The sequence below is a fragment of the Penicillium pulvis genome, assembly GCF_028828015.1.
Source record: "Penicillium pulvis strain IBT 33274 chromosome Unknown contig_12_segment0_segment0, whole genome shotgun sequence".
In the NCBI taxonomy this organism is placed as follows: domain Eukaryota; kingdom Fungi; phylum Ascomycota; class Eurotiomycetes; order Eurotiales; family Aspergillaceae; genus Penicillium; species Penicillium pulvis.
In genome coordinates this window covers 2,240,223-2,256,361 of record NW_026643072.1, presented here as the reverse complement: position 1 = coordinate 2,256,361, position 16,139 = coordinate 2,240,223, and the positions used below count along the sequence as shown (strand labels likewise).

General features: G+C 49.8%; 6 protein-coding genes across 6 annotated transcripts; 2 read left to right on the top strand and 4 right to left on the bottom strand.

Annotated features, from left to right (window-relative positions):
• Positions 1 to 73: 73 nt before the first annotated feature.
• On the bottom strand, positions 74 to 2,091 carry N7503_002059 (Leucine Rich Repeat domain protein; the record flags this gene model as incomplete). The annotated part of the gene is made up of 3 exons (XM_057061606.1): positions 74 to 1,449; positions 1,505 to 1,855; positions 1,911 to 2,091. The coding sequence occupies 3 exons, from the start codon at positions 2,089 to 2,091 to the stop codon at positions 74 to 76; spliced, it is 1,908 nt and encodes a 635-aa protein (XP_056925568.1).
• A 3,109-nt stretch (positions 2,092 to 5,200) lies between these two features.
• N7503_002058 (phosphatidyl synthase) lies at positions 5,201 to 6,625 on the bottom strand (the record flags this gene model as incomplete). The annotated part of the gene is made up of 1 exon (XM_057061605.1): positions 5,201 to 6,625. The coding sequence occupies one exon, from the start codon at positions 6,623 to 6,625 to the stop codon at positions 5,201 to 5,203; it is 1,425 nt and encodes a 474-aa protein (XP_056925567.1).
• A 1,112-nt stretch (positions 6,626 to 7,737) lies between these two features.
• Positions 7,738 to 8,771, top strand: gldB (putative glycerol dehydrogenase (GldB); the record flags this gene model as incomplete). Its single annotated transcript, XM_057061604.1, has 2 exons — positions 7,738 to 8,145; positions 8,202 to 8,771. The coding sequence occupies 2 exons, from the start codon at positions 7,738 to 7,740 to the stop codon at positions 8,769 to 8,771; spliced, it is 978 nt and encodes a 325-aa protein (XP_056925566.1).
• A 1,872-nt stretch (positions 8,772 to 10,643) lies between these two features.
• On the bottom strand, positions 10,644 to 12,858 carry N7503_002056 (uncharacterized protein; the record flags this gene model as incomplete). Its single annotated transcript, XM_057061603.1, has 3 exons — positions 10,644 to 12,175; positions 12,234 to 12,601; positions 12,821 to 12,858. The coding sequence occupies 3 exons, from the start codon at positions 12,856 to 12,858 to the stop codon at positions 10,644 to 10,646; spliced, it is 1,938 nt and encodes a 645-aa protein (XP_056925565.1).
• A 1,314-nt stretch (positions 12,859 to 14,172) lies between these two features.
• Positions 14,173 to 14,830, bottom strand: N7503_002055 (uncharacterized protein). Its single transcript, XM_057061602.1, has 3 exons — positions 14,769 to 14,830; positions 14,299 to 14,619; positions 14,173 to 14,237 (listed from the first exon to the last, which is right to left on the bottom strand). Exons 1-3 carry the CDS (start codon positions 14,776 to 14,778, stop codon positions 14,185 to 14,187), a joined length of 384 nt encoding a protein of 127 aa, XP_056925564.1. The 5' UTR covers positions 14,779 to 14,830; the 3' UTR covers positions 14,173 to 14,184.
• Positions 14,831 to 15,044: 214 nt separating this feature from the next.
• On the top strand, positions 15,045 to 16,072 carry N7503_002054 (uncharacterized protein; the record flags this gene model as incomplete). Its single annotated transcript, XM_057061601.1, has 2 exons — positions 15,045 to 15,111; positions 15,233 to 16,072. Exons 1-2 carry the CDS (start codon positions 15,052 to 15,054, stop codon positions 16,070 to 16,072), a joined length of 900 nt encoding a protein of 299 aa, XP_056925563.1. The 5' UTR covers positions 15,045 to 15,051.
• Positions 16,073 to 16,139: the final 67 nt, after the last annotated feature.

Genomic DNA, 16,139 nt, shown 5'->3' with positions numbered 1-16,139 from the left:
CCATCAGCAATGACGAAAAAATAGATAAAGCATGCTTTTCCAGCAACACCAAAAGCACAGGCTGCAAGGAAAATCATTTCTTAAACATGTAGTGTCCGTAGATACCGCCCACGTCACCAACTGCCATGGGGATCTTGCGCATACCCCACCAGCGTGCGCCCATCTTCCAGGAGCGAGATCCATCGTCGGTAGGACAGTTGGGCATAGAAGCAGGGTCCCGAACGTACCAGCCGCGGCGACCAAGTTCCCGAACGGTCCAACCCACGGAGACGCGCTGGGTCTTGCTACGTTCGCGTAGTGGTGTGATGATCTTGTCGCTAAACTCAACCACCTGCAGTGGGTAGCTCTGCTCCGACAGAAGAAGGCACGAGCTCATGTTGAAGATAGAACCAATGGTCATCTGTGTGACCTTGGCAAGATCGAGGTAGCACAAAGTGCTGGGGATCACGTTCTCCTTGGTTCGGGTGAAGAAAGTGTTCACATCCTGTACCGAAAGTTCTGCAGAGCTCAAGCCCAGTTCCTCGAGGTGCTTGGTCAGAGGGAGCAAGAGTGGCACATGGGCCGAAGTGATCCGCGCGCCACCCAGATTCAAAGAGCGAAGGGTGTTAGGCAGCTTGGGCAGCAGCGCCGTGACATCATCTTCCTCCAAAAGACGGAATCGTGTGGCGTCTGTCAACAGGTTTAGGTACACCAAAGAATCACAGACCGCCGGATGAGTGGTCAAAAACTTGATCAAGGCTGGAGGGTGAAGACGGGTGCACCGAGATAGACTCAGATGAGTGATACGGGCGGTTTCAGGGATGGCAAAGAGAGCAGAATCGTTGATTTGGGTGTTGGTCAAATCAAGGTGGGTCAGATTGATCAGTCGCGGGAGCAAGAAATCGAACATAGGCGCCGGAATGGTGCTGCATTCGTGAAGAGCAAGTCGCTTCAGGTTGGGCAGGCTCATAGGCAAAGCAGGTCCACCCATCAGAGCCTCTTGGAAAACCGAGGAAAAGGACTGGGTGGAGCAGCCGCAAAGATCCACTGCCTGCAGGATCGGCAGACCCATGAACAGCTTCCGAATCACCTCCACGCTCAAATCGCCTTCGAGATGTTCCTGCAAAAGACACTCCCTCAAGTTAGGCAATAGATCCAAGCACTGCAGCAGGGTCCGCGAAGTCAGGTTTTGAATCTCGGCGTTCATCTGCTTAGTCCGTCCCAGGCCCACCGAGGTAAAGTGGGAGAAATCCAAACGGCGCACCAGCGTACCAAGAGCCGGGTAGGCCGAGATGTGGTTAAGGGCCTTGGAGAAGATGATCGAGTGAGGGAAGGTCATGTTCCTGTACAGCACACTCAAAGTCGCCGCATGCAAGGTGCGCGAGCTCAAAAGGCACGAAACCAGATCAACATTGCGCGGGGTGTATCCATTCGGCGGGATATCCAGAGCCAGATGCGAGATGATTTGATCTATATCGAATGATTAATATCAAAAGGTCACAGGCGCACACAGAGGCACTCTTACCCAGAACTTCAGATGGGAGCTTCTCCAGTGCCGATGTGCCCGGAGGAATCCCAGCAGGAACCAGCGGCTGCTCCACTACCTCCGGGGCCTTGGGAGGAACCAGCTCTCGTCCGGATTCCGTCGTCTCCCATGCCCAACCTTTGGCTTGCAGGTTTCCCAATCCTCGGAGATCCCCATAACTGCGGCTCAGACTTTTACCGCTGAGACGAATCTGCTTCCATCCCAAAAAACCACCGCATGGGCAACAAAAGTCCGGAGTCTGTTGCATTTCCTGAAGTTCCAGTTTGGGAGGCTCTTTTTGCTCCTTCGGAGAGGGCACGTGGTGGGTGTCTACAAATGATTGCGCAATGCCTGTACCTCACGTTAGATGTCTCCTCGCCTCACTTGGGGCATTGTCTAAACGTACCGTCGACGTCCTCTTTAATCGAGCCGAACGATGGGCGTCGGCGGCTGCTAGATCTAGATCCGTCGGGAGTGCCGCAGGATGAGGGAGAGGACTCGCGCGAGTGAACGTGATCACCACAGGGGATAGTGAATCTTGGGAGGGTCGGCTTCGGGTGAGAGGGTGCGGTAGTGGTAGAGGCCATGGTGAGAGCGAGCGGGCCCTCTATAAAGGGCCCCAGTACAGACAATAGACTAGTTTCGGGAGGTACCTTTCACTAGGGTGGAACACAAAAAAAAATCCAAAATTATTAGACGAGCTTCCCCGGATTCTTTGAGAAAAAAACGTGTCGGTCAATCAAAGAGGTAGCGCCGAAGAAAAGGTTAGGGCTTTGAGGGAAAAGGAAAGAGATGGCGTAGAGGGGCGGCGGGGAAAAGAGAAAAAAGTAAAGCTGTTAGTCACGGAAAAGAGCGAACCGGCGTTGCGCGCGAAGTAGAAAGTGGGAACAGAAGAAAAAAAAAAAAATTTAAAGTGGAACGTTGGTACCGGTAGAACTCGGGTCCGTAAAGGAAGTATTGTCTAGGTGCCACTTGGAATAAATCTTTTACTCTCTGAAAGATGAATAGGAATTATCAGAATTATCAATACGAAGGAGGCAAATCCATGCAGTAACGGTGGCGGATACTTTTTTGAGTTTTGTAGTCATCGCGGCCAGACACGGTTAGGGCGATAAGAAGCTACCCCTGCAGACTTTGTTTGCTTTTTGCCTAGTTTCTGTTCGATCTAATGTTCTTATGCGCTTCGAATGTATGCAAGCGGAAAGCATGGCGTCATTGTCACCATGCATAGCTCCCGTATACGGCAGTTGAGATAAGATGCTCATTCAAATATGAAATTTTCGATTTGCTTCTAAATTCAATTCATTCCAATTCTTATAGTTCCCTCCACTAATTGGTAGTCTAGTTATGTTAAAGTCTAATATTATACGTTTATGGGGAACTTATAGGTACTTTTGCGACGCTAGAAGCATTCTATGACATACTAACATGCACCTCCTCTTCCCTACCTCACATTACTGAGCCGCCGATAGGACCATGCGCAGGTCAGCCGGGTCATGTCTCTGTACCCCGGACCACGTTTGGGTTCTCGTTAGGTAACCGCTACTACGATCTCAATGCTTGTCATTCGTCAATGCAGCCGATCATGCGGGGACTGGCGCGCCCATTACCTAATAGGCTATCACCTGACCTTCTTTCTCCAATTTCTTGTTTATTTCGATGGAGTCGTTAATATCCTCTAGACTACTTCGAGTTTAACCTCACAGACCTTATGATTAAGGTGGAAATGACCAGCACACCACCTTTTGATCCGTGCGGTACATAGTACACATCCCCAGCCCCCCTAGAGCCAACTCATCCACCTGGTTTCTCGGCATCTGACCCGGTCCCAACACTGCATCCTGTGTTGTCCTTTCTCCTCGGACTGAGAGCCCGATGACACCGGAAACACCTCCCCAAATTAGTTTTCCAACACGTTGTACAGGTGTTCGATTCTATCCCCAACTAATCCAACAGGGTTGGCAAGGCTTGATTCTGGATTCGTGCATCACGAGTAACACCAATTGCAGTCTGCTTCAAGAGGCCAGATGACGTTAGTGTGGTGCATTATTTCCATCCCGTAAGCTGAAAGCTCTCGGGCCCCAGTCCGTCCGAAGGTCGGAGTAATCTCCCCAAAACAGGCCACCTCAACGCCGAGAGTAGGAGCTAGATGCGGACCCGCCAAATATCTGCCAAGGTCCTTCAATAACGGGCGATCTCTTCAATGAGGCGGTGTATATGTTGATCGAGTTGATCGTTTATTATACCCTTAGACTAGTTGATTGGTGGTAGATCAAGACAATAGTCTGTGAATTGGTATTTGCCGAGCCTTGGCTACTGCATCGCTACGTAATGAGCCTGCTTGTTCGCAAGGAGCTGCTTGGCTGTGATCTACGACGGAGGCTATTTCCAGAGAATGCTTTTCCAGGGAATGGTCACCTGAGCAGTCTCCACTTCTGTTTATCAATCTTATCACAATTTTGTGAATACCCTTCGCTGATCTGCCCAAATCACCTCGCGTTTGTCGCCCCAAATATTTTTGGCCAGCCTCAAATTATGGCTTGCCTTAATTAGGTCTGGATCAAATTTGGGTACTTCTACCTCAGATATTGATTTTTGGCACTACATGGGTATGTAAACGGACTTTGTCACTCTCAAGATACAAATGCATTCAATCCGAGTTGTTCCCGAGTATCTAGCGTGCAAATCGATGAATAGCATATTCAAATTCCCTTAAAGCATTAAGGAATCATGGTTCATTGAAGCACTACTCTGTGTCTGGTGTATTCTATAGTCAGTGGTGCAAACCTAGGTTAGCATCTACCATGCATATACACCTGTGCTATCAGCCCCCAAATCTGGTGCTGTCTCCGAAATTCTGCGCCCAATCCTGCACTACAACTCGTCTTTTGGGTACTGCAACAAGTCATCTGCTGAACGGAAATATGCAGGAACCCGTCACCATGACCATGTCCTTGGGCTTGGAAATTTTCCGAGGTAAATATTCATTGGCAGAAAATCTCAAACGGCGCGTGATCTACACCATCTGATGCGTTTCTATGTTTGTTCAAAATCTAAAATAAACCTTAAATATTATACAGAGTTCACTTAGTATATTCGTCGATAATAATTGGTGAAGCTTTCCGGGGCCTGTGTGTCACTTGACTTCACGGCCACGAACCATGGAAGAATTCATCTTTAGATCCGGAGATTTCGTGATAAGATGTGGGGGTGATGTCAGTGACTTTAACGATCGGAAACTCTATTTTCGATATCTGATTAGAGCACAACTTGCAGCAGAGCATCGTACATACAGTTGATTATATAAATCAGGGTAGAACTTGACTGCAATTTATGCTGTATTGGTATATCCAAGGAAACGAGTCTTGAAACAAGTGAAGAAGTAAAGAAATACATAACGAACCTGAGATAAATGAACACGAAGGTATAGATATATGGAGAAAATATGAAAGGATCAAGGCTTTCTTGAAAGGAAACATAACTGTATATATCAGCCACAAACCCGACGGTTCTATCGGTAGGGCAAGGAAAAGAAGCCAAGTCTAACAACGACATGGTTGGAAGGAAATATGAAATGAAAACACCCAAGGAAACTCCAAGTCTGTCAAAATCACGCCCAAACACTAAGGTTTGGGCATGATTGACCCGAGGCTATGGCATAAGTCGTAAACATTCGTTCGTGCTGATATGCACAATCTACTCAATAGCAACGCTGGACTCATCACCGTGAAGAACGGGATTGACCTTAGGGTTCCACTTGAGCTTGAAGTCTTGTCCAAGTTCCTTGCGGATAGCAGCCTGAACAGCCTCCAGAACATTTTCGAAGACACCAAAGCTGGCGGGGTTGTTGGGATCATTCTCGCCCTCCTTACCTTGAAAGACACCAGTGCGGACGAGGCAAGTGTTCCAGCCGTACATATTACCGCCAATGATGTCGGACTGCGGGTTGTCGCCAACCATGTAGACATTCTTGGGGAGTCGGTGCTCGGTGTGGAGCTCTTCCATCCAGTGCTTGAGAACCTCATCGGCGTAAGTGTAAGTGGCGCGCTCAGGTTTGCCGTAGACCACACGCTCGAGCTCACAGCCAGTTAGAGCCTTGTATTGGGCCTCAATGGCGATACGGAAGGCTCCCTGGGTCAGACGGGGAGGGCCCTTGTGATTGGTTGGGAAGACCAAATCACCCTGGGAAAAGTAGATGGGAATACGGCTAGCGACGGGATCCTTCGCGCGAGTGAGAAGCTTGCCATCTTCGGACAGCAACAGATCCATGATGATCTGAAAGTCTGTGGCATAGTCGTAGGAATCGGCAAAGACGAGGATAGCGTCAAACTTCATCTTGGAGAAATCGCGAGGCTTGGCATTTACTCGATCCGCCTCCGTAAATGTGCGCCATGGCGACACAGTCGGGTCCCAAGCGAGAATGTCCTTGGGGTGGACGACATTCTTGAAGCCGTAGGTCTCGGCCACCTCACGAACTTTATAGCCCTCGCCACCGCACACGAGCACAGTCTCGTAGTACTCGGACAGGGCCTGCATTGGAGTGTGAGACTGAATGAACTGCTCGGTAGAGATGGGTGCCTCGAGCATCTGCGAGAGCTGCTCACAGCGAGCCACCTCGGTTTTACCACCACCGTTGGTCAACAGGATGTAGGGGATCTTGATGCCTAGCTCGTTTTCACCGTTCAAGATCTTCAATGCGGCCTTGGCCTCTTCAATAGGTTCAGGTCCGTGTGCCAGCACACCGTCAATGTCGAAAGCAAAAGCCATGTTTTTAGCACACTCGACTTTTTCCTTGAACATGTCCTGGACCTGCGAGGTCAGGATGTCACGCGAAACTGCGGGACGATCTGTCTTCCAGGAAGACAGACGAGAGTGACGCGGTGAGCGAGGAATAGGCAAAGAAGTACCAAAAGAGTTGCGTGAGCTCCGTCGCTCCTTCATGGAGGGCGACAGGCTGAGGTTGTGCATAAGCGCGGCAGCATCACTGATAGCGCTGCGAGAGGAGGGGATCTCAATGGTGTTACCACCATCACTAGGGATGGGTAGGCCATTGCGAGGATTGCTGGTGATCTCGTTAGGACGAGAGTCGGCCACGAAGTCAGAGTCATCAAATCGAGGCATGATGGTGGGTAATCGGTGGAGTAAAAAAGTGGGTAAGGGGTCTAAGAAAAGACAAACAGGAGACGATCTAATCGAATAAGAGATGTGACTGGTTCAGGTAGACCAGCACGCGATAAGAGAAGATCTATATGAGGATAGAAAGCACGGAAAGAAAAATAAATAAAGCGAGGGTAATGCGCGTATATATACAATCACTATCAGGTACCGGAACAGGCATGGGCACCTGGGCACGGGTTGGCACGGTTGCTAGACGAAAAAACATGGTATCTGACGACTATTGCAACCAGTTTGAGAGATACAATGAGGGGGGTGTGGGGATCAGCCCGTCCGATACCATGAATCCCATGAATTAGCGTCATCACTTGGCTAGAACAGGATAGCTGTTGCAGGCCTAGAATGCGCGTAGTCTGGAGTATATGCGGGAACAAGGGGGTACAAGGTACACTACGACATTGTAGCGGCACCAGGTTTCTCCGGGTACCGGATACATGTGCTGCTACAAGACTAGGAGAGCACTACTCCGATTAACAGAGACATGATTGGCTGCGCTGAAAAGACTCGACCGGGTTGAAGCAGCGTAGGATACTGGGTGGATAAGAAAATGGCTCTACTTGGGATATTTAGGTCTTTGATTGGCTCAGAGCACAGTTCACCCATGGAAGCGGCATGAGATGACGATCGGAGCGGGTCAAACGCTCAGCACCGTTTTGGATTTACAGTGATGTCATGGCGAGGTTTTGAAAATTACACGCCCGCATTTCAAGGCCATTCTTACATTGCATGTTGTACAAGGAATAGCCAATGGTCCTAAAAGCAGAACGATCGTCAGGGAATGCTGGGGTATTATTGTTGGACCTTTAAATGTCCTCGGCATTGTCTTCGGCCTCAATTCTGGTAGATTAGCGCGGAAAGAGGATATCGTAGAAAGTTATTGATTCCAAAAAAACAGTTCTGGTGGATTGCTGAGGAAGGAAATAGGTTACAGTACCCCTCTATCCCCACCCTCTGCGGTGAACATCGTCATCGCTCGCCGCTTAGCTCCCCCACCTTCATAATAATTCTCTTCCCCCTCTTCCTCTTCTTTCCTTCTATACACATCAAATTGATTCAACATGTCTAACGGAAAGACCTACACATTGAGCAACGGAGTCACCATCCCCGCGGTTGGCTTCGGTACCTTCGCTAGCGAGGGCTCTAAGGGCGAGACTTACAACGCTGTCACCGTTGCCCTCAACACCGGATACCGTCACTTGGACTGCGCTTGGTACTACCTCAACGAGGATGAGGTTGGTGATGCTATCCACGACTTCCTCAAGGCCAACCCCTCCGTTAAGCGGTCCGACATCTTCGTCTGCACCAAGGTGTGGAACCACCTCCACCGCTACGACGATGTTCTCTGGTCCGTCAAGGACTCTCTGAAGCGCCTGAAGTTGGACTACGTCGACCTCTACCTGGTCCACTGGCCCATTGCTGCTGAGAAGGACGGTCAGGACAAGCCTAAGATCGGTCCCGATGGCAAGGTAAACTTTTACTCAAATCCCCAATTGCGGGACGAAAAAAGCTAACATAGCTATAGTACGTCATCCTCAAGGACCTCACAGAGAACCACCAGGAGACATGGAGCGCCATGGAGAAGCTGTACGAGGAGGGCCTCGCCAAGTCCATTGGTGTCTCCAACTGGACCATCCCCCAGCTTGAGCAGATGGCCAAGTTCGCCAAGGTCCAGCCTCAAGTCAACCAGATCGAGATTCACCCCTTCCTGCCCAACACCGAGCTGGTCAACTACTGCTTCTCCAAGAACATCATGCCCCAGGCCTACTCTCCTCTGGGTTCGCAGAACCAGGTCCCCACCACCGGCGAGCGTGTCGCTGACAACAAGACTCTGAACGAGATTGCTGAGAAGGGCGGTAACACCCTGGCCCAGGTCCTGATTGCCTGGGGTCTGCGTCGTGGTTACGTCGTGCTCCCCAAGAGCTCCAACCCCAAGCGTATCGAGTCCAACTTCAAGAGCATCGAGCTCTCCGATGCGGACTTTGAGGCTGTGAACAAGGTTGCAGAGGGCCGCCACTTCCGCTTTGTTAACATGAAGGATACCTTCGGTTACGATGTTTGGCCCGAAGAGACCGCCGCCAACATTTCTGCTTAATTTACCCAAAAATACTAGCCCAGAGATGATGTGATACCCGGTGGGGCTGAGGGGTTGGAAAATGTGTAATGAACAGACGCGATAGATGAAATGAATACCTTTCGTACCTCAAAAGCATCCAGTAACCAGTATTCCAGTATCTCGGTAACTTCTAGGAGCAATTGACCTGTAATATTCCCGTTTTGTTGACCGAATATTAGTACTTGGAATTTGCCAACCCCTCCATAATCCCCGCCGGGATCCGCGGCTAACTTCCCATTTATGTCTCATTTACATTTATAAGAAACTTTCTTCACCTGCACGCCGAACTGATCATCAGTGATCCAAACCTAAGAATGATCCAAGTCATCTCAATCTAAGCCACCGTACCGTACCGAGTAAATTTGCACAATCAATCCGACCCCTGTATATTACCTATGCACATTCCTCAATACCCAAAACCAAATGCAGGAGCCCAGTCCCCCACCAATAAACAACACTCCACCGAGACAAGGCCCACAGTGAATTACTTTACAGCCTGAGCGTGCCTGACTACAAACTTAACAAGCATCATATCGAACCTTCATTCGACCGCACCATTACCCAATAGCTAATCCTAGGGTATATGTAGGGTAGTATATCACAGGAGCAGAGTACTCCGATATGCATTTAGATGTCATTCCGCGTGTGGCTTTCAGCCCCCCTGCGCCACCAACTCCTTTCGCCCTGGAGCTAGGATTAGCGCGGCTGTTCTAACCTTGTCTAGCGTAGTGCGTGAATTGAAGGATGGACGGGTGATTTCGGAAGTGATGACTGTTGGTGGACGGATTCGGGTGCTCTGTGCAACACCGGAGTCCGGATGGGGGATGAGTGGGGACTGTTTACATTATAGAGGCGGTGTTACTATAGGGTTGTTTGAGAATTGTGGTTCAAATAATTTGGTGAAATTATTATTGGTCGGGTTGGAGGTTGGGTTGGATGGAGTTGGAATGGGACTGCGCTTTGGTAGGGTTGTATGTAAGCCCTATCTAGGATGGCTAGAATTGGTGATGTTCTTTTCTCACTGCCGGTTCTGGGAAGAGGCGTGTAGTGTAGATATGGCCTGGAGCGAGCTTTTTTTGAGTCTTTCCTCGTGAATTGAAGAGACAGAACTGAACTTACGGTTCGGAGATTTACATGTGTATGTACAGGTCGGGGTCTGTGTGTTGGCAGAGTTCGGCTCAGCTATGATGTCGTTTCTGTCAGCGGATTGCGCTGAGTGAAACGCATCACTGTGATAGCTTGATTGGGTGGAAAGATGCCTGAGCCAGTATCTAGCATATGCCATATGTGTATTTCAAATTTGCGCATGCGCTTTCCGTGACATGGAAGGTTCGAGCGCAACGAATTAAGTATTGTACTTCTTGCGCAATATGATGTCGGGATTTGGCTCTCACTCTCTGCCGAGAGAATCTTATCCAAAATTACATTACCCAATTTCAGGGCTCTCAATCTCAAGTGTCTACTCTGATGCTCTAACGGGAAAGTCTGGCGCGGGGATCAGATCCCCCGCAAAATTGAGACTAGTGTCTTGGTGTCAAGGCTGCAATGCCGGCTCACGCCATGCATCAGCCATTGACGGATCATCTGAGAACCGAGACACATATTGAGATCGGGGTGCATTGACCAACGCAACGCCTTCCCGTTAGAGTGTATGGTTATATGTTGTGTACTGTTGATAAGGAATAATGATAGCAACTTGAACTTATTTGGAACAAAAGCAAAGTAGCAAGTAGAAGAAAAACAAAACAACATTGGTATCTTGAAAGCAAACCAAACTCCGTATGGAACAGGACAAGCTACAAGTTTAGCAAATCCCGTATATGAACAGTCAACACAAACAACCTTACACCATCAATTTCTCACTCGAATACGACGAGGTGTGCACCCCGCACTAGACTGGAGTATACTCCGCTTGGACTCGGAGCTTCCGTCACTAGTGCTCGCGCTGCGAGTGGGGATACCGCTCACAAAAGACTGCTCAGCGGCTCCCACAGTCTTAGAGGCCGGAGCAGCAAGACTTGACAAACTTGGTGACTTGGGAGTCAGCTTTCGGCGAGGCTTAGTGGGAGTCGAGGGTCCTGCGGATACAACTGCCTCAGTGGGGGCCGAAGGAGCGGGTCGCTTGCTGATACGACCACTGCCTGTTTTCACGGGTGTGCCCGAGACCATCGCCGACTCCCCCAGACGGCGCACGCGTCGCGATCGCTGGGGTGCAGTCGTAGGTGCAGTAGCCGGGGCCGGGGCACTCTCAGACTCCTCATTGGTCGATGACTCGCGCATCTGGCTACGACTGCTGCGCTGACTAGATGCTTTCTTTTCAGAGCGTGTTGATGCAGATCGTGATCGGGTACCTTCTTCAACGTCATCGCTGCTGCTGTTGTCCTTTTCCCCTAGATTTTCTGAGCTTTGCCTTTCATCCTCGTATTGCACAAGCTGATCGTCATTCCAGGTAACGCTCTTCCGTGTAGATGAACGGTGAGTAGCACCTTCACAATCATCATATGGGGATATGCCTTGCCTCTGTAATAAGGCAAAGGCCTCAAGTACAATTTGGGGAGGCACAGCGCCACCCCTGTTCAACCGAGTATTCTTCTTCGTAGCCAATGCCACCTCCTGGGCCTCGGTCCGCTGCAGGAAAATGAATTCGTTGCCCTTGGCCCGGCGCAAGGCGATAGTGCTGCGCACATTGGCAGGATTGACTGTGGGGACTTTGACCCGTGTGCTTCGTCTGCAGGACGGGCTTCCAGGTGCTGGCTCTTCCTCCATGATGACCTTGGTCACTTCATTCTCGGGCGCTTCATCCCCGAGGGGAACATCACATTTTGTTACAGAAACATCAGGCTTGACTGGCGAGGGCGAGTTTGTATCTAAAACTTCTAAGGCACGACGGGAACGTGGTGTAGTAATTTCTGCCTCTGGTGACTCCTCGGCGCTAGATGACTTTTCAGTCACATCGCCTTCTTGGTCCATCAAAGCTGCCTTTGCCGCACGCTTGGCCTGGGCCTTCGACAAAAAGTCGTTGAGTAGTGCTGTATCCGCTCCATCAAGCGAGCTGCGTAAAGCCGATCGCACTAATGTGCCTTCTTGTTGTTGTGTCAAATCGCGCACAACCTTCGTAGGGGTTGGTGCCGTGTCGCGGTTTTCATCCTTGGCTGCAGTGTTGATCATTGCACACTGCTCCTGGGCCATGGACGCTGGGCTTTTCACTCCATCTGCGTCAGAGGCACCATCGAGGTCTTGATTCATGTGATTGTTGAAAAGAGTCGCCTTCAACGGGCTGCGCATAGAAATAAGGGGCACGTCCGATTCCGTCATAACATCATCGCTTTGGTTGTTTTGCGAACTCTCATCGTAAATGTTAATCGGGGCATCCGGTAATTTACCTGCGATTTCCGGTTAACACAAAACCCAAGACAAACAAATAATCAGACCAAAACTCACGACGCTTCTGGCCTCTCTCGGGCTCCCATTTGGTCTCAAGAAACGAGCGCGCAGGCTCCTGCATTTGAAAGACCGGGCGCTTTTCAGGCTCGTCAGCCCCAACACACAGGCGCTTCACACCTCGCGCGTAGCCGGCGTCTCGGGACGCATTAATGGCGGTTTGAAACGCGCTCTGCTCCATCATTGTTGACGTTTCAAGCGACTTCATACCGGAGAACGATGTACGGAAGCGCTTCCACAGTTTGCGCGACTTGGCACCCGCCTGGTAGGGAGTAGATGGTTTGCGTTCCCAAAGATGAGGAATCGCGCGTATGGCTTTGATGGGGGTGAAGCTAAATGAGCTGTCGGCAGCAGGCTCGGAGGGGCCACTATAATCACACGCGCAAAAACGCTTCGTATTAGTTATGCGCTCAAATAATCTGGCCAAACTCGTGCGTCCATCCGAGTGTGTTGTTACACAGCAAAAACAATAAATTAGAGATGAGCAACCCCTGGCCAAAAGGGGGATTTGCGGCGAGAGCGATGGAGTTCACAGAACACAATGGTTGACGCGAGAAAAAGGAATCAGAGAGGAAGAGCCGACCCACCATGCTTGAGCCTGCGGCGAGGCAGGACCTGTGCCCATTGTTGTTGGCGCGCGGAATGTGTCAAAAAGCGTCACTGGAATCCGAGTTGGGGAATCTGCGACAAGTCGCACAAATGCAGGGACCAATAGAGGTATAAAATGTGAAGAAAAACAAGGCTGGCGAGAGTAACGAAAACCGGATATACGATGGGAGTGCCACTAAGGATGTTGGAGATTAAGAAGGGACCTCGGGATGAGGCCGTTTAGGTTTTGACACAAACGAGGTGTGCCGTTGCCCTGCCAACACACCGCATGGTTTGCCCCCGCGGCCAATTTGGGTAGCGATCCCACCTCAAAGGACTAGTCTTTCCCCAGGTGGACTAGTATATATCCCTATGCAGGTCATCTACGCCATTGGGTATTCGGGTTGTTCCCAAGATCGTACGTTGCGACTCACGTTAATAATATAAACAAAGATCACCAAAATCCAGACCAATTGGAAAGAACCTGCTGTTACATGGTAATCTGCTAACCATGTTTATTTTCTATCAGGGAGCCGAATTATAAGACTATCGGTTTTTTTACTTGAGCACGAGACCTAAAGCATTGAAAATTTTTGCTCAGGACTATTGGAGAAATAGTATATAGAACATATTCCTACCACTAAGACGGCAGCTGGGAGTACCGTTACGCAAACTATAAGCTGGAATCACGCATCGTGAAGTCGACTTTTCATAAGTAGTAGGTGGGCCCAGCGGACCCTGCAAGTCATGACAAAAACTCCGTATGCCTAGTTACTTACATATTTGATAATATTGCGAACAGCTCTGGTGTTCAAACCCCTACTCCATCCCTGGGGGCCAAGACATCATACAAAAGATAAAAATGCGCCCTGAGATCCAGTGGATAATAATGGAGTTTTGAAGAAGGTCTTTTCAATAAGAGTTCTTGCACAACCGATTTGTTACTTACAGAACAAGGAATATAGTGCAAAAAGTAGACATCCTCAAGTTGCAAATTGCAAAGCTACTTGTGTTGCGAGTCTTTTTGCGGTGGTCAAGATATCATCCAATTCTTGGGCTTGAAATTGAGGTCAATGTAGTATCTTAAAATGTGATTATTTTAACCATGCTATCGCTAAAGAAGCTATTCCAAGCCAGTGATACTATAAGCTACTAGGGCTGTACCTCGTGAAAATCACCTCATACCCAGAGCTAGCAGGAGCTGCGACTTATAGACAGCCACAACCCTGAAAAGCACATACTTGGAGTACAAACCGTAGCATAGAAAGTGTTTATATCATATCTCATCAATCATATCGTATACGGACACCAAAAAGCTAGCAACATGCAACCACGTAGTTGTTCATCCATGTCCCATACTCTATCACAGCAGTGGCTCGTTCAAATCGCGCTCATCGAATGGATCGCCAAATTCATCTGTAGAACGAGGATCTATCAGCATCATCACTATTGTAAATGTATCAGGGTCGTCACGTACTGGTGTTAAAGTCCTTGTCAACTACATGGTCCATTGCCCGCTGAAAGTCTTCCTTCGCACGCTTGCCCTTCCACGCCGCGACGACGTGATCGGTCGCCTTAGCGAGTCCATTACCTGTCACAAGCTCAGGTCCCTTCGGCTTGTTCGTTGACGTGATACTGGGGGCTTGTTGAGGTTGTGAACCAGGCGGGGAGAGCTCCGATGCGGCGGCCGCAGTAGCTTGCGGGTTGTGAGTTGGGGTGCGCGCGCCATTGCCGGGGACGTCAGAAACCGAGTCAACCGAGGAGGCCATCTCCGAATCACCATCTGGGTCTTTAGAATCTTTGTATATGGGTCGTCAGCGAATACGGTACTTTCCACATGGAACGTTCAAAGGGCGGGGGATAGCTCGGCGTAGGGCTGAACAGAATAGATGTGATTCCCGCGAACAAGCAAAATATTTAGTTGGAGAAGAAACAAATTGGGCTTACCGATGGCCATGACTATTGGGTAAGCAAAAGCTGGTTAGCTGGTTATGAAGGTTCGGGGACGGAATGACGATCAACTGAGATCGAATGGGGGTAGAGCGGAGATAGTAATACGGGGCGGTGGCCGCTCTTCTTTGCAGCCCGAATTTTCTTTTTCTTCCTGCTATCCTTTATATACTTCATGCACATAGGGCCGAGTGCTTTGTTAATTCTTGCTTGCGGCTTTTACATATTCTTGCACTCCGTCACCTCTTTATTTCCCGTTTAAACTACGTCTTTGTCTGCAATGAGCGCAAAACCACAGATTCCCGATGCATGGGATGATGACTGGGAACCCCGAGCGGATGTAAGTCGAAACCCCAAAACCCTTTATCATATGAGAATTTGAGGCGCAGGATCTTTGTAATATATTGCATTGATGCTATTCATACGCGAATGACGTATTAATATGTTGTGATCTTCTATAGGCACTAGCAAACGAGCCTACCCCGCCGACCGAGAAGAAAGTTTCATCTAAAGTCACCAAAGCTCAGAGAAGGGCACAACAAGCTGAATTCAATCGACAACTATGGGCGGAAGCGTACGTACTGGACTTGCAAGATCCCGAAATGGCGGATCTCAACTCTGACTGTGCACCCTATAGTGAAACCCCGCAAACATTCCATTTTGTCGAAGCTCGGTCCGACGTACCCCTCAAACAGGATATAAAGCCTGCTGTTACACTTCTCAGCCGGAGACCACAAATTGCGACGCGACAGTCAGGAAGTTCTGGCGTTAATTCTGCAACCGCTGGGCTTGGTCAACTAGGACTGGACGATGATGGCGATTCAGACGAAGAGGCTAATAAAGCCCCCGAACCGACTTTCGAGGAACGACAGGCAATCGCGCTGAAGAACCGAGAGGATAGGCAGCGCAAGTACGAAGAGGCCCGGGAACGGCTCTTTGGAAGCCCGTCTGCGAACACTTCGGGGAATTCGTCGCCAGGGACTACAACCCCGCCCCGTCAGCAGTTCGGCGAGGGCAGGGGTAAAGGCAAGGGTCGAGGAGGCAGAGATCAGCAGAAACGCGATTCGTCTACGGGCTCGAGCAAGTCGAAACATCTATACGATCCAACCACATCGGCCAGGTCCAATGGACCGCCTTTACAAAGGCGAGATCGTCCCGGCGATCGCAGTGACTCTGAGAAGCAAAGCTCCCCTGCCTCTCCGGCCTCACCCGCTCCGCTGCAGCCTACTCGTCATCCTCGAGGCCCTGATGCAAGTGGAAGAGGTGGATTCAAATTCAACAGAGGTGCCAGAGGGAGCTAAGGTAAAATGCCGAATTATCCTCATCACTTCGTCCTTCTGTCATCCCGGTGTTGCGTCACGGTGTGAT

Bases quoted from the DNA above. Each gene is read 5' to 3' on its own strand.
- N7503_002055 (XM_057061602.1), bottom strand. The intron at 14,238-14,298 runs GTACGTGACGAC...CTCGTTCTACAG, and splicing joins TGACAAGGACTTTAACACCA to ATGAATTTGGCGATCCATTC.